The 18408-nt window shown below is 30.9% G+C and overlaps 3 protein-coding genes across 3 annotated transcripts; 2 read left to right on the forward strand and 1 right to left on the reverse strand.

Annotated features, from left to right (window-relative positions):
* The first annotated feature begins 4303 nt into the window (after nt 1-4303).
* On the forward strand, nt 4304-5275 carry LOC123204282 (expansin-A7). Its single transcript, XM_044620893.1, has 2 exons — nt 4304-4457; nt 4647-5275. The coding sequence occupies exons 1-2, from the start codon at nt 4304-4306 to the stop codon at nt 5273-5275; spliced, it is 783 nt and encodes a 260-aa protein (XP_044476828.1).
* Nucleotides 5276-10961: 5686 nt separating this feature from the next.
* LOC123204562 (protein FIZZY-RELATED 2-like) lies at nt 10962-15705 on the forward strand. The gene is made up of 10 exons (XM_044621291.1): nt 10962-11751; nt 11839-11961; nt 12053-12157; nt 12688-12867; nt 13110-13172; nt 13272-13466; nt 14162-14263; nt 14349-14411; nt 14739-14807; nt 15219-15705. Exons 1-10 carry the CDS (start codon nt 11287-11289, stop codon nt 15270-15272), a joined length of 1419 nt encoding a protein of 472 aa, XP_044477226.1. The 5' UTR covers nt 10962-11286; the 3' UTR covers nt 15273-15705.
* A 15-nt stretch (nt 15706-15720) lies between these two features.
* LOC123204564 (protein STAY-GREEN 1, chloroplastic-like) lies at nt 15721-17383 on the reverse strand. The gene is made up of 4 exons (XM_044621292.1): nt 17036-17383; nt 16765-16938; nt 16382-16549; nt 15721-16293 (listed from the first exon to the last, which is right to left on the reverse strand). Exons 1-4 carry the CDS (start codon nt 17135-17137, stop codon nt 15964-15966), a joined length of 774 nt encoding a protein of 257 aa, XP_044477227.1. The 5' UTR covers nt 17138-17383; the 3' UTR covers nt 15721-15963.
* Between the last annotated feature and the right edge of the window lie 1025 nt (nt 17384-18408).

Here is an 18408-nt window from a genome sequence, read left to right on the forward strand (position 1 = left end):
TTCATTAAATTTTGCCCAAATGACTTATTTCCACCCAAAATTTTGTTTATTCCTAAACTTCTACCTGCGAAATTTAAAAAACCCAAATACTAACCTACGAGCTGTTAAAGTTAACAAAATTCATTAATTCTTGGAAAATAATTGTCATTTAATCAGTAATACTAAAAAAAATAAAACTTTATCTCATTTCTCTCATAAACCTACAATTTTCTCCCATGATTAAACTTTCAAAAGTTCCCCCCTTATGGTTTCAATTTTTTGAGGAACAATCAATTTTTTCTATCCCTCTTGGTGATGTCTCTCTTTCTCTAACAACTTGAAAGTCACTCCCTCCTAGCATGACTCGTCTGAACGAAGATGATTTGTCTCCATTCAGACGAACACTTATCTTTTTTGACAAAGATGAGTTCAAAAGAAGGGAGAGAGGGGGCTAAAAGGTGTTGGTTACTAGAGAGGGAGAGGTTTTGCTGAAAAATTAAAACCCTAAGAGAAAAATACAACATCTCAAAACTTAATCATGGGGGAAATTGTTAATTTTCTAAATCAAAGGGGACACTTATATAAATTTTTATATTTTTAAATGTTACTAGTTAAATGATGATTTTACCTTTAAAACTAATGAATTTTATTAACTTTAACAACCTATAAGTTGGCATTTAGGTTTTTGAAACTTTACAGGCGGAAGTTTGAGAACAAACTAAACCTTGGGGGGAATAAGTATTTTGGCCTTAAATCTTTTATATTGTTATAATTTTTATAAATTCTATTCACCCCCTATAGGAATTGTTTGGCCATTAGAGTGTTTTAATAATCAGTTGGAAATCTCTAAACTAAGTACTATGGCAGATTCTATGACTAAAGTTGAGTACACTATATTATCATATATAACTAAAGAGGTAGTTTGGATTAAGAGATTCAGTTCAAAACTTGGACTAGTTTAAAGCATTGTTGCTCCAATTAAGTTGCAATGCTTACAACAATGGTACCATTACTCAAGTTAAGAAGTCTAAATAAATTTTCAAACAATCCATTATTATTTAGCATGATGATGTTACGTGTCTATCTATTAACTATCAAATGATGTTACGTGTTTATCTTACTAAAAATCCAGATACATTTTAAATAGTTTCACCTTATCAAAGAAATTATTTAGCATGGATATGTGTAGATATACAAACTTAATATTCATGACAATATAGTTGACTTAGTGACAAAACCTCTATTGTAGTAAAAGCATGATAGACACATAACATCATCTGATAGTTAATAGATGATTGATTGGCTTTAGTGCAAGTAGAAGAATGTTAGAGTAGGTGTTTTAGAGTCAAACATTAATATTAATATTGTAATTTTATTCAAACATTGTATCAGTCTTAATTAAGAAATGGAAAATCTTCATCTATTTCTAAATGTGTAGAATATATGTATGCGAGGAATTCCCCTAGATTTGTAGAATTGTGACAAGTATATCAACGCATGGCTTGATTATGAAGATCTTATGTACACATGTGATGGTCAATATAGAAATGTATGTAGCCATAATATTATATTGACCAAGGACAAAAAAAAAAAAAGTGATAAGACTATCATCATGTTGAACTACCCTACTAGAAGGTAGCAAAAGATCACATGTATAGAGGTTGTTTGTGATAACCTAGTATAACATATGAGTGCATGTTGATTGTATGTTCACTAGATTGGCCTATTGGATGATTCCACAAAGATTGTAACCCTAGTGTCCATGAAATTCCTTTAATGAAAGGTGGTACATGTGATCTTTAGTTTTGAGATGATCGAAGCATTTTGTGCACTAATAGGTCTAGTTTGACACTAGTCTAACATATCTTTCTTGTTAGTGCTACTAATACGTCAATCATTGACTATGTTGACAAGCGTATTTAGATAATGATAGATTAACATGAGATTCATCACTCATAGGTATAGGAGAAAATATCTCGTGGTGATATTTGATGGATAATTATGACCAATTATTTGTTGTCATAATGAGATTAGGTCGATGCCCAAGTCAAACAATAATCAATCATTGTTTTAAATATCAAAATATGAAGTAAAACAGATTTGAGGTAGACATTATTTTTTTTGCCTTAGTCTTAATGAGATATTAGTATGATGAAATAATTTGATTATATGGTAATTGTACCATTGAAAGGTAAAATTATTTTAAAATTGAATCTATATTATTTAGGTGGTAATAATTTCTTGTTAAAGGTAACTCTCGGGTTTGTGAATAAAGGGATGATTAATTGTAAATTAATCATAATTGTATTCATTGTCAACATAATAGAGAACTTATGTGTTATACATAATAAAAGGTCATTTGTTGAAATTAAGAAATATTGAATTCATTACATATAGAATGAATCACTTTAGGTTTACTCGAATATTATGAATTTATATCTCTATTAATGTGACTTGTCTTTAAGGATGGATACAAGACACATTATTGAACCTAAGTGAGAGAAATCAAAAGTTAAGGAGTCAATTTGTAAGGAGCCAAAAGTCAAGAGAGTGAAATGATATTTATTTCCATAATTAGGGTTATGTGTCCGGAATAAATTGAGACATTTTATCTCATAAAAAAAGCCCTAGTTGAGTCTATCAATTTGTGTGATGAAAATTTTCTATCAATTTCTTCACATACAAAAACACATAATCATTTACCAAATCATAAGCTAGCACTTGTGCATACCTCCTTGTCGATTCTCCATTGTTGTGGTGTCTTAGCCTCTCCATGTGGACGAGTGAGAGTTTTGCTATATTGAGAGGAAAGTGTAAACGAATTTGGGGTGAATCTCAAATTAGTGAAATGTCCAAATGCAAGTATTGACTCTAACATTGTATGTTATGCATGTATAGTATCCATTCTTGATCATAGGGTTTCATTAATCTGGAATTTGATGTTTTATACCTATAATTTTGCTACAAATTTTAATTCACGGTCGATAAAGATCTTTTAAAAACTATATTTTAATCCTTCATTTTCTTTGGGACTTATTTATGATTTTGAATTTAAATAAATAGAGATGTGTCTATATTGATGATATTTCATTTATATGAAAATTAACATTTTTATTATATGACCATTATAAAAAAGTTGTATTGTAAAATCCAGTATAAGACATTGTTTGATAATCACAAAAGAATCTTCTTAGATGTGAAATTGTCGGGTCGATGATTGTTGGTCTTGGTATCCAAAAGCTTCGAACCATATAAAGAATCAATTAGCTATTGTTTGTTGTTAACTCTATATCTAATTGTAATTTTTTACCGCATAACACTAAGACTAAGAAAATTATGAGCATTACAAACCCAAATTAATTTATTTTAGTGGATTTGTTCCATAGTTAAGAACGATTAAATATTGTGATGTTTTCAACTCAATTATAAAAGTTGTCGGTTGGAGACAATAATTTATCAAAACCCTTTGTAAGATTGACATGCTAATTCTTACTCTAGAAGATGTCAAAATTCAAAGAACAAGCCGTCCAAAAACTCTTCTTGTTAAATTATTAATAAAAACGGATTTGCTGGGGGTGTTCAAAACTGATTAATCAAATCCGTTTGACAATTTTTGGTTTTGAGAAAATTATAAATTGAAATCGAATATATTTAAAAATTAATTGATTTTGATTTAAATTGAAAATACTAATTAACTAAATTAAATTTTTAGTAAACCAATTTTGATCTAGATTTCAAAAGATTATCCTATTTAATTTTTTAAAATTATGTTTAGAAGTTTATTAATTTCTTTTTTAATTTTTTAAAAATTAGTTTAGTTCGATTTAAAAAAAAAACAAATTGATAACTAAATTGAAAATTAATTTTTCTATATTTTTAAGCCAATATTCATTTTTTAAATATCTTATTTTTTGATTGGGTTTCAATTTGAAAATCGGTTTGATTCGGGTACCCAAGAATTTTGACGACCCCTGGGAGGAAATGCAATTAAATCATCAAATTAAAATAATAATGAAGGGATGTTGGTTGTTCAATGTATTAGAGAAATACTGCAGAGTGCATCTAAACCTGCACGCACGTCTACTGTCAAGAAAAGCACAAACCGATTCAATAAAAATATACAAGTTTGAGTTGAGAAATGATCACCTTCGTGAGGGCCACGAAGGCGTTTTCTGTTGGAGAGATATAGCATGCATGCTTGCACATTTTATATATATATATATATATATATATATATATATATATATATATAGGAGAATCCAAGTCAATAGGCATCATCGATCCTTCATCCTTCCATCGCAGACTTAACTTGTAACTGCAAACAATGGCTTCTAAGACATTAAGCTTTAGCTGGTGCTTGGTGATATGTTTATTAGCGTTACTGGGCAGATCGAGCGGTGGTGGTCGTTTCAAACCAAGTGCATGGTCTCTTGCTCATGCCACCTTCTATGGTGATGATTCTGCATCTGAGACGATGGGTATGTCTTTCACATTCATTCACATTTATTTCAAATTTTTCAAATTAATTTTTCTTACAATCTTCAAGTTTACTAATTTCATTTTCAGTATAATCAATTAGAATTCATTTCAAAGTCTCGTGGATATTATCCAAAATGCTTCCACGTTTTTTCTTTTTTTTTGATATTACTTGTTATATTATTATACAGGGGGAGCTTGTGGGTACGGAAACTTGTTCAACAATGGCTACGGAACAGACACCGCTGCTTTGAGCACGACATTGTTCAATGATGGATATGCTTGTGGGACTTGTTACCAGATAAAATGTTACCAATCGACTGCATGTTATAAAGACGTGTCTTTCACAACAGTTACAGCCACAAACCTTTGCCCACCAAACTGGGCGGAGGACTCTAACAACGGTGGGTGGTGCAACCCTCCTCGTGCTCATTTCGACATGTCGAAGCCTGCTTTTGAGAAGATTGCGGAGTGGAAGGTCGGCATCATCCCCGTCCTCTACCGCCGCGTGCCGTGCATTCGGAGCGGTGGGCTTCGGTTCCAGTTCCAGGGAAATGCCTACTGGCTGTTGGTGTATGTGATGAATGTTGGAGGTGGTGGAGACATTGCCAGTATGTGGGTTAAGGGAAGCGGAACCGGATGGATTAGTATGAGCCACAACTGGGGGGCTTCGTATCAAGCTTTTGCAACTCTTGGAGGTCAATCGCTTTCTTTTAAGGTCACTTCGTATACAACCAAGCAGACTATTGTTGCTTATAATGTAGCTCCTTCTAACTGGAATGCAGGGTTGACATACCAGTCAAATGTCAACTTCCATTGATGGATCAAGAATTGCTTCACCAGGACTAGTTTTTTTTTTTCCTGTGTTTTCCAAGCCCAGATATTAGGCATGTGTCCATCCTTCAATCGCTTTCTTTTCGGAGATTTGGTTGAAAATAATCGTTTTGTACGTTCACATATGTTTATTAGAGCAGATTCACAATGCTCTGCGATGTATGTAAAATTAGATTTAAACCAAACCGAGCTAGCTCATGCTCAGTTTGACTTGAATAGAGCCAAGCTCGAGTTTGTTTCAAAATTATTCAAGTTTCGCTCATTTGAGGTAAATCAAGTTGAATTCGATTTAAGTTTAAGTTTGACTCGATATTGTAACTGAGTAAATAATATTAAAACAATAATGTTTTGATACATATTAATAAAAATAATATCATTTTAGTCGATTCGTATAAAAATTTTTCGGGTTCACAAATTTGATAGGTTGAACACTCTTAAATCTCAAGTTAAGAAATACTAAATTCTCATATTCGAGCTTGCACTCATGCACACTTGAGTTGAGCTTGAGCAATTACTTCAACTAAGCGTATTTTGGATTTGTTTGAGTTCAGTTCGAGTTTGAACAAATTTGATTTGAATCCAAACTCTAAATGTTAAGTTAGATAATTGCCTAAAATTCATATTTAGTTATTAAAAACAACACTGTTATGTACACAAAGTTAGAATCTCAAATTTGTGCTGAATTATGTGAATATATATTTATATGCCAACACCATATTGATTATGAAAGAATTAAATAAATAACTTGTTATAATCGATGCGATGTTGGCAGGTAAATTTAGACATAATTTTTATATTTATTTAAGTTGAAATCACAATTTTTTTTTATAATTAATATGATCCTAGTATATAAATTTTTTAATAATTTAAGCACAAGTTTGAAATCATAATTTTAAACATAGATGTTTTTTATTTATTTTTTTTTTCCTTGATGCATAGGAAGTAGATATGTCCATGGGTTGTGCTGGTTTTGGCTTGGCCCATTGGGCTCATGGGCTGGGCTTTAGGCCCTCATAGTGATAAGCCTTTAGGTTGGATCGATCCATGTAATTTTTAAAGCTTAAAGCTCGGCACTAAGCGAACTTATTTAAACAATTTTTTTAATTTTTAATTACAAATTTAAATACAAATTATTTTTTAATTATTAAAACAAAGAACAATGTCTTGAATATTTTATTTATAATTTTTTGCTTGTGACGAAAGAATATCGTAGTTACATGATGAAAAATATTATAAGTTTATAACATAATATAAATAAATTAATTTATATATAATATAATTACAAACATAAATAAAATATATATACCATGTCATTTATCTACTCGTCTTCAACATCCAAATTTCTGAATTTATTTGATATTGGATTTATTTGTAATACTTTGTAATGATAAAATTGAAATGAAAATAAAATTATAAACACAAATAATTATAATTTACAAATTCAAACAGTTTTTGAAAAAAGTTAATGAGAGAAAATAAGATTGAGGATATAATGAAAGAATATAAATTGAGAGATTTATAAATAAAATTAAAAATAGAAAATATTTGAATTTGTTTTTATAAAAAAATTAAAAAAAGAAAGAAAAACAATGGTAGTAGCCATTGAAGGCCACTATCACAAGTAAAAGTCATTGGCTTCTATTTGTGGCAGAAGCAACTAAAGCTTATGTCATTTTATTTAATTATTTTATTTTTTTAATTGTTAAACAATGTCAGGCAAGTTAAGGGTCTAATATTAAAGCTCACAGCTCGATTCAGAAGGCTTATGGGCTAAGCCTAACATGTTACAATGTCGAGTTAGGCCTGAATTCTAGGCTTCGAGTTAGGCCTCTATTTGGCTTGACCCAATTGATGTGTCTAATAAAAAGGGCAGAAATGAAACGCAAGAATAGTGTCTTGGTTTTTTTGTCATTGAAGTTACACTCAAGAGTTGTTTGGTTTGCGATAAAAAATATTACCATAGTAATTTATTTTTTATTTTTTTATATACTCTTATTTAATTTATCAGTGATAAAATGTTATGTTAATATTTATTATTAATAATGATATAAAAGATAATATAAATAGTAATTTGATTATTACATCTACCTAAAGTATTATTAAAGTAATTTTAATTTTATTATAATTTTATTTTTACTTATTAATTTTTTATGAAACTTTTAATTAATATAATAAATAATATAAAATATATTTTAAAATAATTATAATCAATTAAGTAATATAATATTTTAATATATTTTATTATTATTTTTAATATAACAATTATTTTTATTTATTAATTTTTATTTAATATTATAATAATAATTTATATTTATTAATCTTTAAAGAATTAATTTTTATAATAATTTTTTATATTTAATAATTAAATATAATCTCAGTCATTCGCACCGTGAAAAGATTATATCAAAAATTAATTAATGGGACTAGATTCTTCAAGTAATACCAAGAGCTATTATTTTAATTAATTATTGGCAACAGACATGGCGTGCACTTCATCATAAGAATCATAGGCGCTAAGGAACTTCGAAGAGGACAAAACTTTGTGGTTTGGCTGTTTTGGTCAACTGTTCTTCTTAACCAATGATTTAAAAGTTGGCTCGGACATATTGGTTGGACCGCTCAGATTCAGATTGAGAGCAAATCTTGTTTGACTCTACCCTAAGACAATTTCCCCTTCGCTTCATGCGAAATTACTCAGGTGAGGGTAGGGTTAGATTCGAGTTAAGTTAAGTTAAACTCTTAAATTTGAGTTAAACTTAATTTTTATATATAATAGAGTTTGAGTTTGAGCTCGAGCTTATGAAAATCAAGCTCAAATTTAGTTTAAATTTGATTTGATTCATTTCGAGTTCGAATTTTTAATTATTTTGTTATTAAAACGATATCGTTTTAATACATATTAATCAAAATGACGTCGTTTTGTATTAAAATTTTCAATTGAAAAATTTGGCCAGTAGAGCTTGAGCTCAAGCTCGCTCTAGCTTTTATAAGACTAGCTCGTTTTGGACTCTTTTGAATTGAACATGAACGGGCTCGATTCGAATTTAACCCTAAGTGAGGGGGTGGTGGAGAAATCCGGCGGGAGAATGTCGATAGATGAGAAATACATGTGTGCCAGAGAGGGGAAGAAAAAATTTTATGAAAAATTGATTATTTTTTAAATTTTAAATAAGAAAAATTATTAAATTTAAAAAAATATATATAATAAATTTTTAATTTTTGAAATATTTTTAGTTAAATAACATTTTTATCTTTAGTTTTATTAATAAAATTTAATAGATAGATGAGTATTTAAATTTTTGAAAAAAAAAGAGTAAAAACTTAGAAAAAGAGTAATATTTGAGGGGGAAATAAACAATGATTTTAAACCCATATCAAATCAATCAGTTTAATCGGTTGAACTGAAAACTGACTCCAAGTCCATTCAATTAACATGAAAAGACGGTTTAGTTATTAACTCAATCGAACCTAAGTTAGAATTTAAAAAATTTTTAATTATTTTTTAGTAATTTGATTATTTTTTAGTATATTGAATAAATTTTTAAAGGTTTGTAAAGAAAAATATGTTTGAAAATAAAAGAAAAAAGAAAAAAAAAACATTTTATTTCTATTAAAATGTCTTTTATAGGTAATAATTTGTAAAATTATGTTTTTTTTCGTATCATGAGATTGAAACTATTTTTATTTTAATTGTTTTATTAAAATCAAATGAATAATTGTTACTTCTTAAAAAATATATATTATAATCTTTTTAGGTATGAATATCTTAATTGATTTTATTTTTTTACAAAATTTTAAATAAAATTTATTCATTATAATTTGATAATAAATTAAACTGATCGATTTCTAATTGAATCAATCAAACTATAAAAAAGTGAGATAATTAATTTGATTGTTAATCTGATTTTAGAAACATTGGAAATAAATCCTTTTGACCAATGAAAAGATAATTAATGTATGCCTAAATAAGTATTTTATCCCTAGAGTAATATTAATTTTATTTTTATTTATTTCAACCACCCTAAGAAAACTACAAAATTTAAAAGTAATATTCCGGTCTACAATCTACTCAATACGAGTATTAATAATGAAACAAAACACTCTATATGTCACAAATCAACACAAAACATCTAGGATTACAATTATTTATAGTCATATCACATAAATCACTAATATAAAAAATATTATAGAGTTAACATTCAAAAGCAATCACTAAAAATATAATATTATTTGTTGATCATCTTTATGATTTCTTTTTAATCTTTATATTTTAAAAAAAGCTAAAAAAAATGCACAGTTTCTAATAAAGTTAGTGTTTCCATCGATATTTATATGTTTCAAGCTTATTCAAGATATTACAAAATGTACATATACAATTATCAAACTCAAGAGAAACATCAGTCTTGAAACACATGTTATATTATAAGCGTATGTATGCACATATTTTCATACAAATAAATATATAAATATAATCATAATAAAAAAAATATAAACTTAACCGTAAAAAAATTCTTATTATGTTAACAAAATACAATACTCCCATTAACCCTAAGTATCAAAAGATCTTATAACATTCTCATGTTTTTACATGACTTTAAGGTTAGATGTCTTAATCATTCGGTTAGGGACTTGACATATATCAATTGTGTATTTATATATTCAATCATAATACTTTCCTTCTTATTAGGTTTATGATCGTAAGATAATTTATTCTAAGTGTCTTGATATGCTTGTGGTATTGTTGTTTTTAGAGAAGAACACAGTTGCATGACTATTATAATAGATAATGTTATCTGTACATACTTTTGAGTATATAAATAAATATATACATAATATTTTATTATATAATTAAGTATTATTTTATCATTAATTTAAAATTAAATAACATTTAATCACATGATAACATATTATATGTATATCCGTTTATGTATTTAAAGTATATATACATAGTTTTATTATTATCACAATAAATTATAAATTGCCAAGAAACAAAATTGACAACTAGTAGTAAAAAAGTGATATTAATTAAAATAGTTGACTTTTTTAAGTTATTTATTTATGTATTCAAAGTATATATTCATTTTTTTTAAGTTGACTTTGCTTTGAAAGAAGAAGAGTATGAGATTTGGGGTCGGTCTAGTGGTTGGTTGGATGGGTCGGTCGGCCAACCAACCTATTTTTGAAAATAAATTGGTTGATCAATTGATTTTTTAAAAATAAATTGGTTGGTTGGGTGTTTGGTCGGTCGGCTAACCATGAGACCAACTTTTTCACTGTCAAAGTCATAAAAAATTTTCACATTTTTATTTCATTTTATCTCATAAACTCTAAAAATATTTTAAATATTTTATATTTTAGGTTATATATGTATAATTAAAATAAAAAGGCTATTTACATATAAAAAATAAATAAATTATTTTAATCAATATCTAAGTTTCCACGTAATAAACTACAAATTCAACATACATGACTAATAATTAAACCTAGATTTGAAAGATATCAACCAAGAACTTGTTCCTCCCCGTTGTCAGCTCTAATCAAAACTACTAAACTAACCTAAATGAAACGGCCGTTAAATTAGTCGAAACTGCCCGTTGAGCAACCTTTGACTAAAAATAAAAAGTGAAAAACACGAGATAGATGGATCCATCGTCATATATTTTATTAACTTCTTCTTTAAATCTAATCAAATTTGCATTGATTAATTGGATCAAATCGTTGTTAATTCAATAATTACTTTCTGAAAAACAAAATTCAAACTCCTTATAATTTTAATTGAGAAACAAAAGGGTTATAAGAAGTCATTAACCAAATGTCTAAGAGGGAACCGCTTTTTCTAATTTTCGCGCAAATTATCCCTTTCGCCTGAAGATTTCAGTTATGATTTCCCGGGAAAATGTAAAAGGGAAAATGGAAAACTAAGAAATAAGTGCAGCTCTCGATTATTTAATCTAACCACCAACTCGATCTAGGTATCCTTCTGAATAATCATCCTCCATGGACGATCACCATCTCAATCTCAATGTGCCACCAACAATGTCAGTCCAATCACTCACGCCGCCGTCGCATCACGTCAGCCAAATGATCAACTCCAATCACAAATGTTCGCCGTCGCGGACTATTTACTCTGATAGGTTTATCCCCAGCAGATCCACCTCGAATTTCGACCTGTTTAACATTTCTCAGCCGTATCCTAACTCCCCGGTGCCTGTGGATACCCACAAGGATGATAATTCTGGGACCTACACGGCCCTTCTCCGGGCCGCCCTCTTTGGGCCGGACACGCCAGCTAAGAAAGATGTCACTGGACCGCCTCTGGGTCGGAACATATTTAGGTTTAAATCGGAGACAAGGCGGTCTATGCAGTCGCTATCCCCGTTTGGGTTGGACGACGACGTGGCATCTGGGGTCAGTCAGAGCCCCGTGAAGGCCCCCAGGAAGGTCCCAAGGTCGCCGTATAAAGTGGGTTTTTTGAATCGATTTTATAGAATATTAGCTGGGTTTTCTTTTATTATTTTTTAAATTTAAACGTGTTTGTGTATTGGTTAGATTTTGGATGCGCCAGCTTTGCAAGATGATTTTTATTTGAACTTAGTGGACTGGTCGTCGCATAATATGTTGGCTGTGGGGTTGGGAAATTGTGTGTATTTGTGGAATGCTTGTAGTAGCAAGGTGAGCTTGTTTCTTCTGTTTTTCTTTTTAAATAATGTGGGTTAGATTTTTATTGGCTTCTGAGTGAAAACTGGGATGTTAATTACTGTAGGTGACAAAGTTATGTGATTTGGGGATGGATGATAGTGTGTGTTCAGTTGGGTGGGCTCAGCGTGGTACACACCTTGCTGTTGGAACTAGCCGTGGGAAACTTCAGGTTAGAGATGAATATTTTGTTAAATTTTATTGAACAGTACTAAACTAGACATGTTATTGTAAAGTCATGTTCCTTTGCTTGTTAATGCCTGGATAAAAGAAACTTGGTAACTAAAACGAAGCTTGTATTCTTCAACTAGAGTAATGCTTGAAAGTACTGACGAATGAGAGTGTATATAGTATAAAATAGCTTGAAAAAGGCTAGCTAAAAGTTAAACTTGTTAAAGGATGGAAAAACTAGGGTGCACCTTTGGAATTGATTCACAATTAATAACCATAGTTGCCATTGACATGCAGCCTTTTTAAGGGGTTTTCCGGTTATGCTTTATCTATACCTCATTTTCTTCGGAGGAAAGGATTGCTCTAGAACTGAAAGGTTACAATTTTAGTTGAACTGTTATAATTTTCGATTACTCTTCATCATTTATTTATCTTTTTGGAGGTTGTCGGGTGGGAGGTGGATAGCATAGAAGTTATTACCTGTATATATTTGGGATAGACTGATCCTTTAAGTGATTTGTTTAATGCTAGATATGGGATGCATCTCGTTGTAAGAGGGTGAGAACAATGGAGGGACATCGATTACGTGTGGGGGCTTTAGCATGGAGTTCATGTCTGCTGTCTTCTGGTAGTCGAGATAAGAGTATTCTGCAACGAGATATACGTGCTTCGGAGGATTTTGTCAGTAAATTATCTGGGCACAACTCAGAGGTTGGACTGTGATACACTTTTTTTTTCAGCTTGATTGAACCTTATGGTCAATTGAACTACTTGAAATTGTGAACTTCACTAAGCATTTATTTATTCTTTTAAGCATATTTTCTTCAATGCCTTGGATCTTGCTCTTCTCTCTTGTCTTAATAATGTGTTTTACTGCTGGTCATTTGTTTTTGACAGTATATGCGACTACTGTTTTCATATTTTCTTCAATGACTTGTATCTTTTTGATCTAGGTGTGTGGTCTGAAGTGGTCTTATGATAATCGTGAGCTAGCGTCAGGTGGAAATGATAACAGAGTATGTAATCTTATTTCATTTTTAATCTCTGACCCACCATGATGTATATTTTCCCGTAATTACTTTTCTAATCTCTGACTTACCATACATATTTTGCAGCTTTTTGTTTGGAATCAACATTCAACTCAGCCCGTGTTGAAATACTGTGAGCATACAGCTGCTGTAAAAGCAATTGCATGGTCTCCCCATCTTCATGGACTTCTTGCCTCTGGGGGTGGAACGGCTGACCGCTGTATTCGTTTCTGGAATACAACCACTAATACACATCTAAGCTGCATGGACACCGGCAGTCAGGTATTCTAACTGTTTTTCTTTGTCTATAATGATCTAGCGGATTAATTAAGGTTCTGTATGCGTTATACAATGGGAAACTAAAAACCTTTTAACCCATGTTAGTTTTCTTTTAATTTTAATTGTTGTCATTCAATCTTGAAGAAGATAGAAAAAGAGAACTGGGAGGTGGATTACTGTTGTTGAATCAATGCTACAGTGCAAGTATTAGAAAATAAGTTTATTTTTCTAAATATAATTCTATATGATGATTTCTCTGCTTCAACTCTTAGGGTATATTATGATAAATTTATCACTTTTTTTTGTATCAAATGGAACATCCCTGGTGATTGTGAGTTATGCAATATAATGAAAGGAGCAACTAATGTTAGCACAAAACATGGTCAAGTGGAAAGCATACAAGAAGCATGTTAAGTGTAACTTTTTAAGTGGGGTACAGTATTCGAGGATTGTTTGTCAAGCATTAAGAGGAAAAAGGAAAAGGATAACTTCTCTACTTCCTTGAGCTGAACATAGAAATGCTAGACATTTTGTGGGTTTTTGGTTTCTTAGGATGAGAAGATGTTATATTATTGTCTTCTATCCACAGATATGGCTCTACGACATTACCCAGTGGAATCTCTTATCTTTCTCTCCCTAATGTGCAAATGCACATTATGGATGCTAAGATGTAGTACTTTCTGTTTTATGCATGGCAGGTGTGCAATCTTGTGTGGTCTAAGAATGTCAATGAGCTTGTCAGCAGTCATGGATACTCCCAGAACCAGATAATCGTTTGGAGATACCCAACCATGTCAAAGGTACTGTAGTTAAAAGGTGTTTATTACAATTGTACCACTATTCTCTCTTACTAGTTCTTTAATCAGTTTGCTTCTGCCAATGCAGTTAGCAACTCTCATTGGCCATACATGCAGAGTTCTATACCTTTCTACTTCACCTGATGGACAGGTAGTTCCATTCTTATGAATTTTCCTTGTCCTTTGCTTACGGAAAACTAGGCAATCTGGTCCATGCAGTTTATGGATGGTTTAAAATATATATTGCATGTAATGGGAAATAGTTTGTGGAGAAACTATTGCAAGAATAACATTATGGCTTGCATTTGAAATTAGGTTGGAGAGGTCTCTAAAGTTTCTTTTTTCTATTAAACTTTGACATTTACCTCTATGGATACTGACTCATGATTTGACTTCATATATTAGTATAAATAAGCAACTGTGTTGATCAGTTTCTGTACAAATTCTTTATTTGATTAATCTTTAACTTTTGTTTCAGACTATAGTCACAGGAGCAGGAGATGAAACACTCAGATTTTGGAATGTATTCTCGTCCCCTAACTCACAGGTAATTATTCATTCTGAAGAATGTGATTGGAAAGTCTGAGCTCTTTTTCCCTTTTTATGACATCCGTTGGTAATATAGTACCATCAGAGCCTTTTCTTTATCCATGGTAATTTACTCTGATGTATCTCCATGGAAACTGATTCCTTGTTCATGGAAAGTTTTAATAAAAAAAATATTATTTAAAATGTCCTGTCAACATCTATAGGCCAGGTCACCAATGATGTCAGTAGGGGAAGGCAAGCTTAGCTTTGTAGCATTTGATATTTTTATTTTCAAGGAAAATTGTTTGATATGCCCATCTGGATATGTGTTTGCCAGATTTTCAACATTCATGATTTCTATGCATTTTTAGTTGAACCATTGTATTACAGAAGACCACTTATGTGTTTAACTTTGGATATCAAAATGCAGAATAGTGATAGTGAGATTGGGGCATCATTCTTTGGAAGGACCACAATAAGGTGACCTCTGCTGACCTTGGGCTTAGCACTCTTCAAATTCCTTTGCAATCTTTAGCTATTTATCCCACGAGATCAAAGAAACATTATGCTAAAATGTCCAGAAGGACGTTTTGTTTGAACCAAACCCTTGAACGGTAAATACTTGCACCGGGCTAAAGTTGCGAAGTTGTGAATACAATCATAGCTGCTTTCAAGATGATGGTTTTGATTTTCTTTTTACCCACTTAAATGATTTATCTGTTGATGTACAGAGGGAACTTAAGCAATTCTCCTTGACCCTTGAATTCTCCTTACGTTGTATATTTTAAGAGTAAAGTGAATCATGCTCTCTGATTTGGTATGAGAGTAGTATGACACTGAATCTTTTCTTTCTTACACCTATTTACGTACTATGTCACCCATTTGTTTCTTCTTTCTATGATAATTCTTGTTACACATATTTCTAGGAAGAATTTGTCAACAACATTTAACATATATATTTGATAATAGCGCTAGGTTGTTACTGTACATTCCACCGTAATCATAAGTATTCGAGTCCCCCTGAGAGTCAGTCGCATAGATCAAGCTTGGTAAAGAATTAAATTAGGCCACATTTTAGTTTCGGGAGTTTCGAGACTTTGGGCTTGTATATACTTTTTAGATTACAAATAACACATCACAAACACATGACAATAACCTAAACCATTTCATGTTGATCAGATTTGTTGTTGGAAGCTTTCTTGAGTCCCATGGTTTTCATTTTCATGGGGAAGCTTTTGTGACCATGGGATTGAGCTCATCGGTGGAAAGCAACAATTGCAGGTCCCTTGACACGGCTCTGGTAATTCCCAGTTGCTTATAGAACTTTCCCGGTTAGTCCCACCATCCGCACTAGATCGTCCGACAGCTTTCTGGAGAGGCCCCCAGCTTTCAACTCTATTGAATTCTGGAATGTTTGAATGAAAATAAACCCAAACCAAAGCCTCCTGCAACTCCGGATAGTTATTCAACAAATTACCATCCCCATGAACAAAAGCCTTCAGCACCTATTCATGTCATCAATAACCCCCATCAAGATTTGAACAGACATAACTACGAAAAATTAATCAGATGCTGCAATATAATAAAATTTACCACTGGGAGTTCTTTGTAGAAGATGAAGAATCTAAGTCTAGCACATAAGCCTAATAAAAAATGTCCTCCGCTTATGTGACAGTGAACCTGAAGAGTCATCTTCCCCTTCACTTTCCTCCACTCTGCCACTACTTCATCTCTTTGTAATCTGTTATACCAACCCTCCAGCTGCAACCGAATCCCAAATACTCTTTATTCAAATACTCTTTTCTTTCTGACTCAGGGACATAATAATATAATATAATATAAATCTAGAAGATGCCCTGTTTCCTCTGTTTTCTTTCAACATAAATAACAATATCAAGACACCCAACTCAAAAGCAATCAAAATCAATAGTATTTGACTTCAATAAAAGAGGCTATTCTTCTAGATCTGTAGTTACCTGAGAATTGTTTATGGTTTGTGAGATGGCCAAAGTAAGCTTTGAGGTTATATCACTGTGAGTAAGCGTGTAAGTTCTTGGCCAGGAACCAGGATGCCTCCTTTCATCCACACCCAGAGACAAAACCTTGAGCTTTGAAGCCTCAAAAACAGCTGGTCCAATTAATCTTGCCACCTAAACACAACCAACCCACAAATCAACACAAATAAAATAACATAAACCCAAACCAAAACACTTCTCTTTAAAAAAGATAAAAGGAAAGAAAAATTACAGGAGCAACAGATTTGTTTCTTTTCTTGGATGATGCTTTAGAAACAAAGACAGAAGGTTTAAGCTTTGATGGAAGAGCACAAGCAACAGGCAAACTAGCCATCTCTCCTATACCCTGACGAAAACTCTTCTCCAAGTTCCAGCGTTAACTGAACATAGAAACATTAAATACAACACAACAAAGTAAACAAACCTAACCCAACTGATCAAAAGTTCGTAACTTTAGCTTAGAAGTTAAAGATTGGCTGTCGGTTCGGCATTGCGCCTAAGGTTGCGGTTGCTTTATCGACAAGCTTCCACTTAGCAATATTGACACGTAGCAAAGTTGGGAGCTGGAAAAGTGCCAGCCGAAAATTTTGGAAGAAACTAGGCGGGTGGTCTTTCTCATGTTTGAGCCAGTGAAAACCTTGTTTTTAACTTTTTAAAAATTATTTATAGATAAATTAAAGTAAATAGAAACGTTAGACTACCCAAAAAACCATATTTTAATGATGTAAAAATTCGTAACAACAAAATATACATAGAATTCATGAAAAAATCTATGCAAGAAGATGAAGAAACAAAAAAAAAAAATATTACTTTTACCGTAATTCAACCAAAATTATTAAGAGTTTACATTCACAATAATGTTATCATCTGAGTATATACAAAGAGTATAAGGTCATAATGCTAAAACAATAATTGGATGTTCTCAATTGCCTTTCTTTCTCAGTGTGTTTGTATTTATGCGTCTTTATTTGTGTTTTTTTTTTTTTTTTTTTTTTCTATTTTTAACTTTTAAAAATTTATAGTAATGGAAGAAAGTTTTATAGATATAACTAGAAGTATTTAAAATTAGTTAACTGAATCAATTTGATAATTTTTTGAATCAAATCAAATTTTTGATTTGAAAAAAATCATAAACTGAAACTGAATCAATTTAATAACTAACTGATTTTGAATCGAATAAAAAATACTAATTAATTAAACTAAATTTTAAATGATTATTCTATTTTATTATTTTTTTTCAATTTTTTGAAAATAAGTTCAATATTTAATTAATTTCTTATTCAATTTTTTAAAAACCTGTTTTGTTCAATTAGTTGGTTTTAAAAATTAGATAAAACGATAATCAAATTGAAAAATCAATTTTTTAATATTTTTGAACCGGTATTTCAAATAACCTATTTTTTATTTGGTTTTTGATTTCAAAATCGGTTCGGTTACTGGATATTTTTTAACACCCCTATATGCAAAAGTTGTGACTTGATAAATGTAACACCTACGAGTATGTTTGAAGGTAAAATAGTCTTTCCCAATGCATAAATTGGATTAGATTTTGTTTGTGGCTTCAGATAGAGTTTAAATTAAATTAGTATTTAATTTTAGCCCAAA

The sequence above is a fragment of the Mangifera indica genome, chromosome 20, assembly GCF_011075055.1.
Source record: "Mangifera indica cultivar Alphonso chromosome 20, CATAS_Mindica_2.1, whole genome shotgun sequence".
NCBI classification, from domain to species: Eukaryota; Viridiplantae; Streptophyta; class Magnoliopsida; order Sapindales; family Anacardiaceae; genus Mangifera; species Mangifera indica.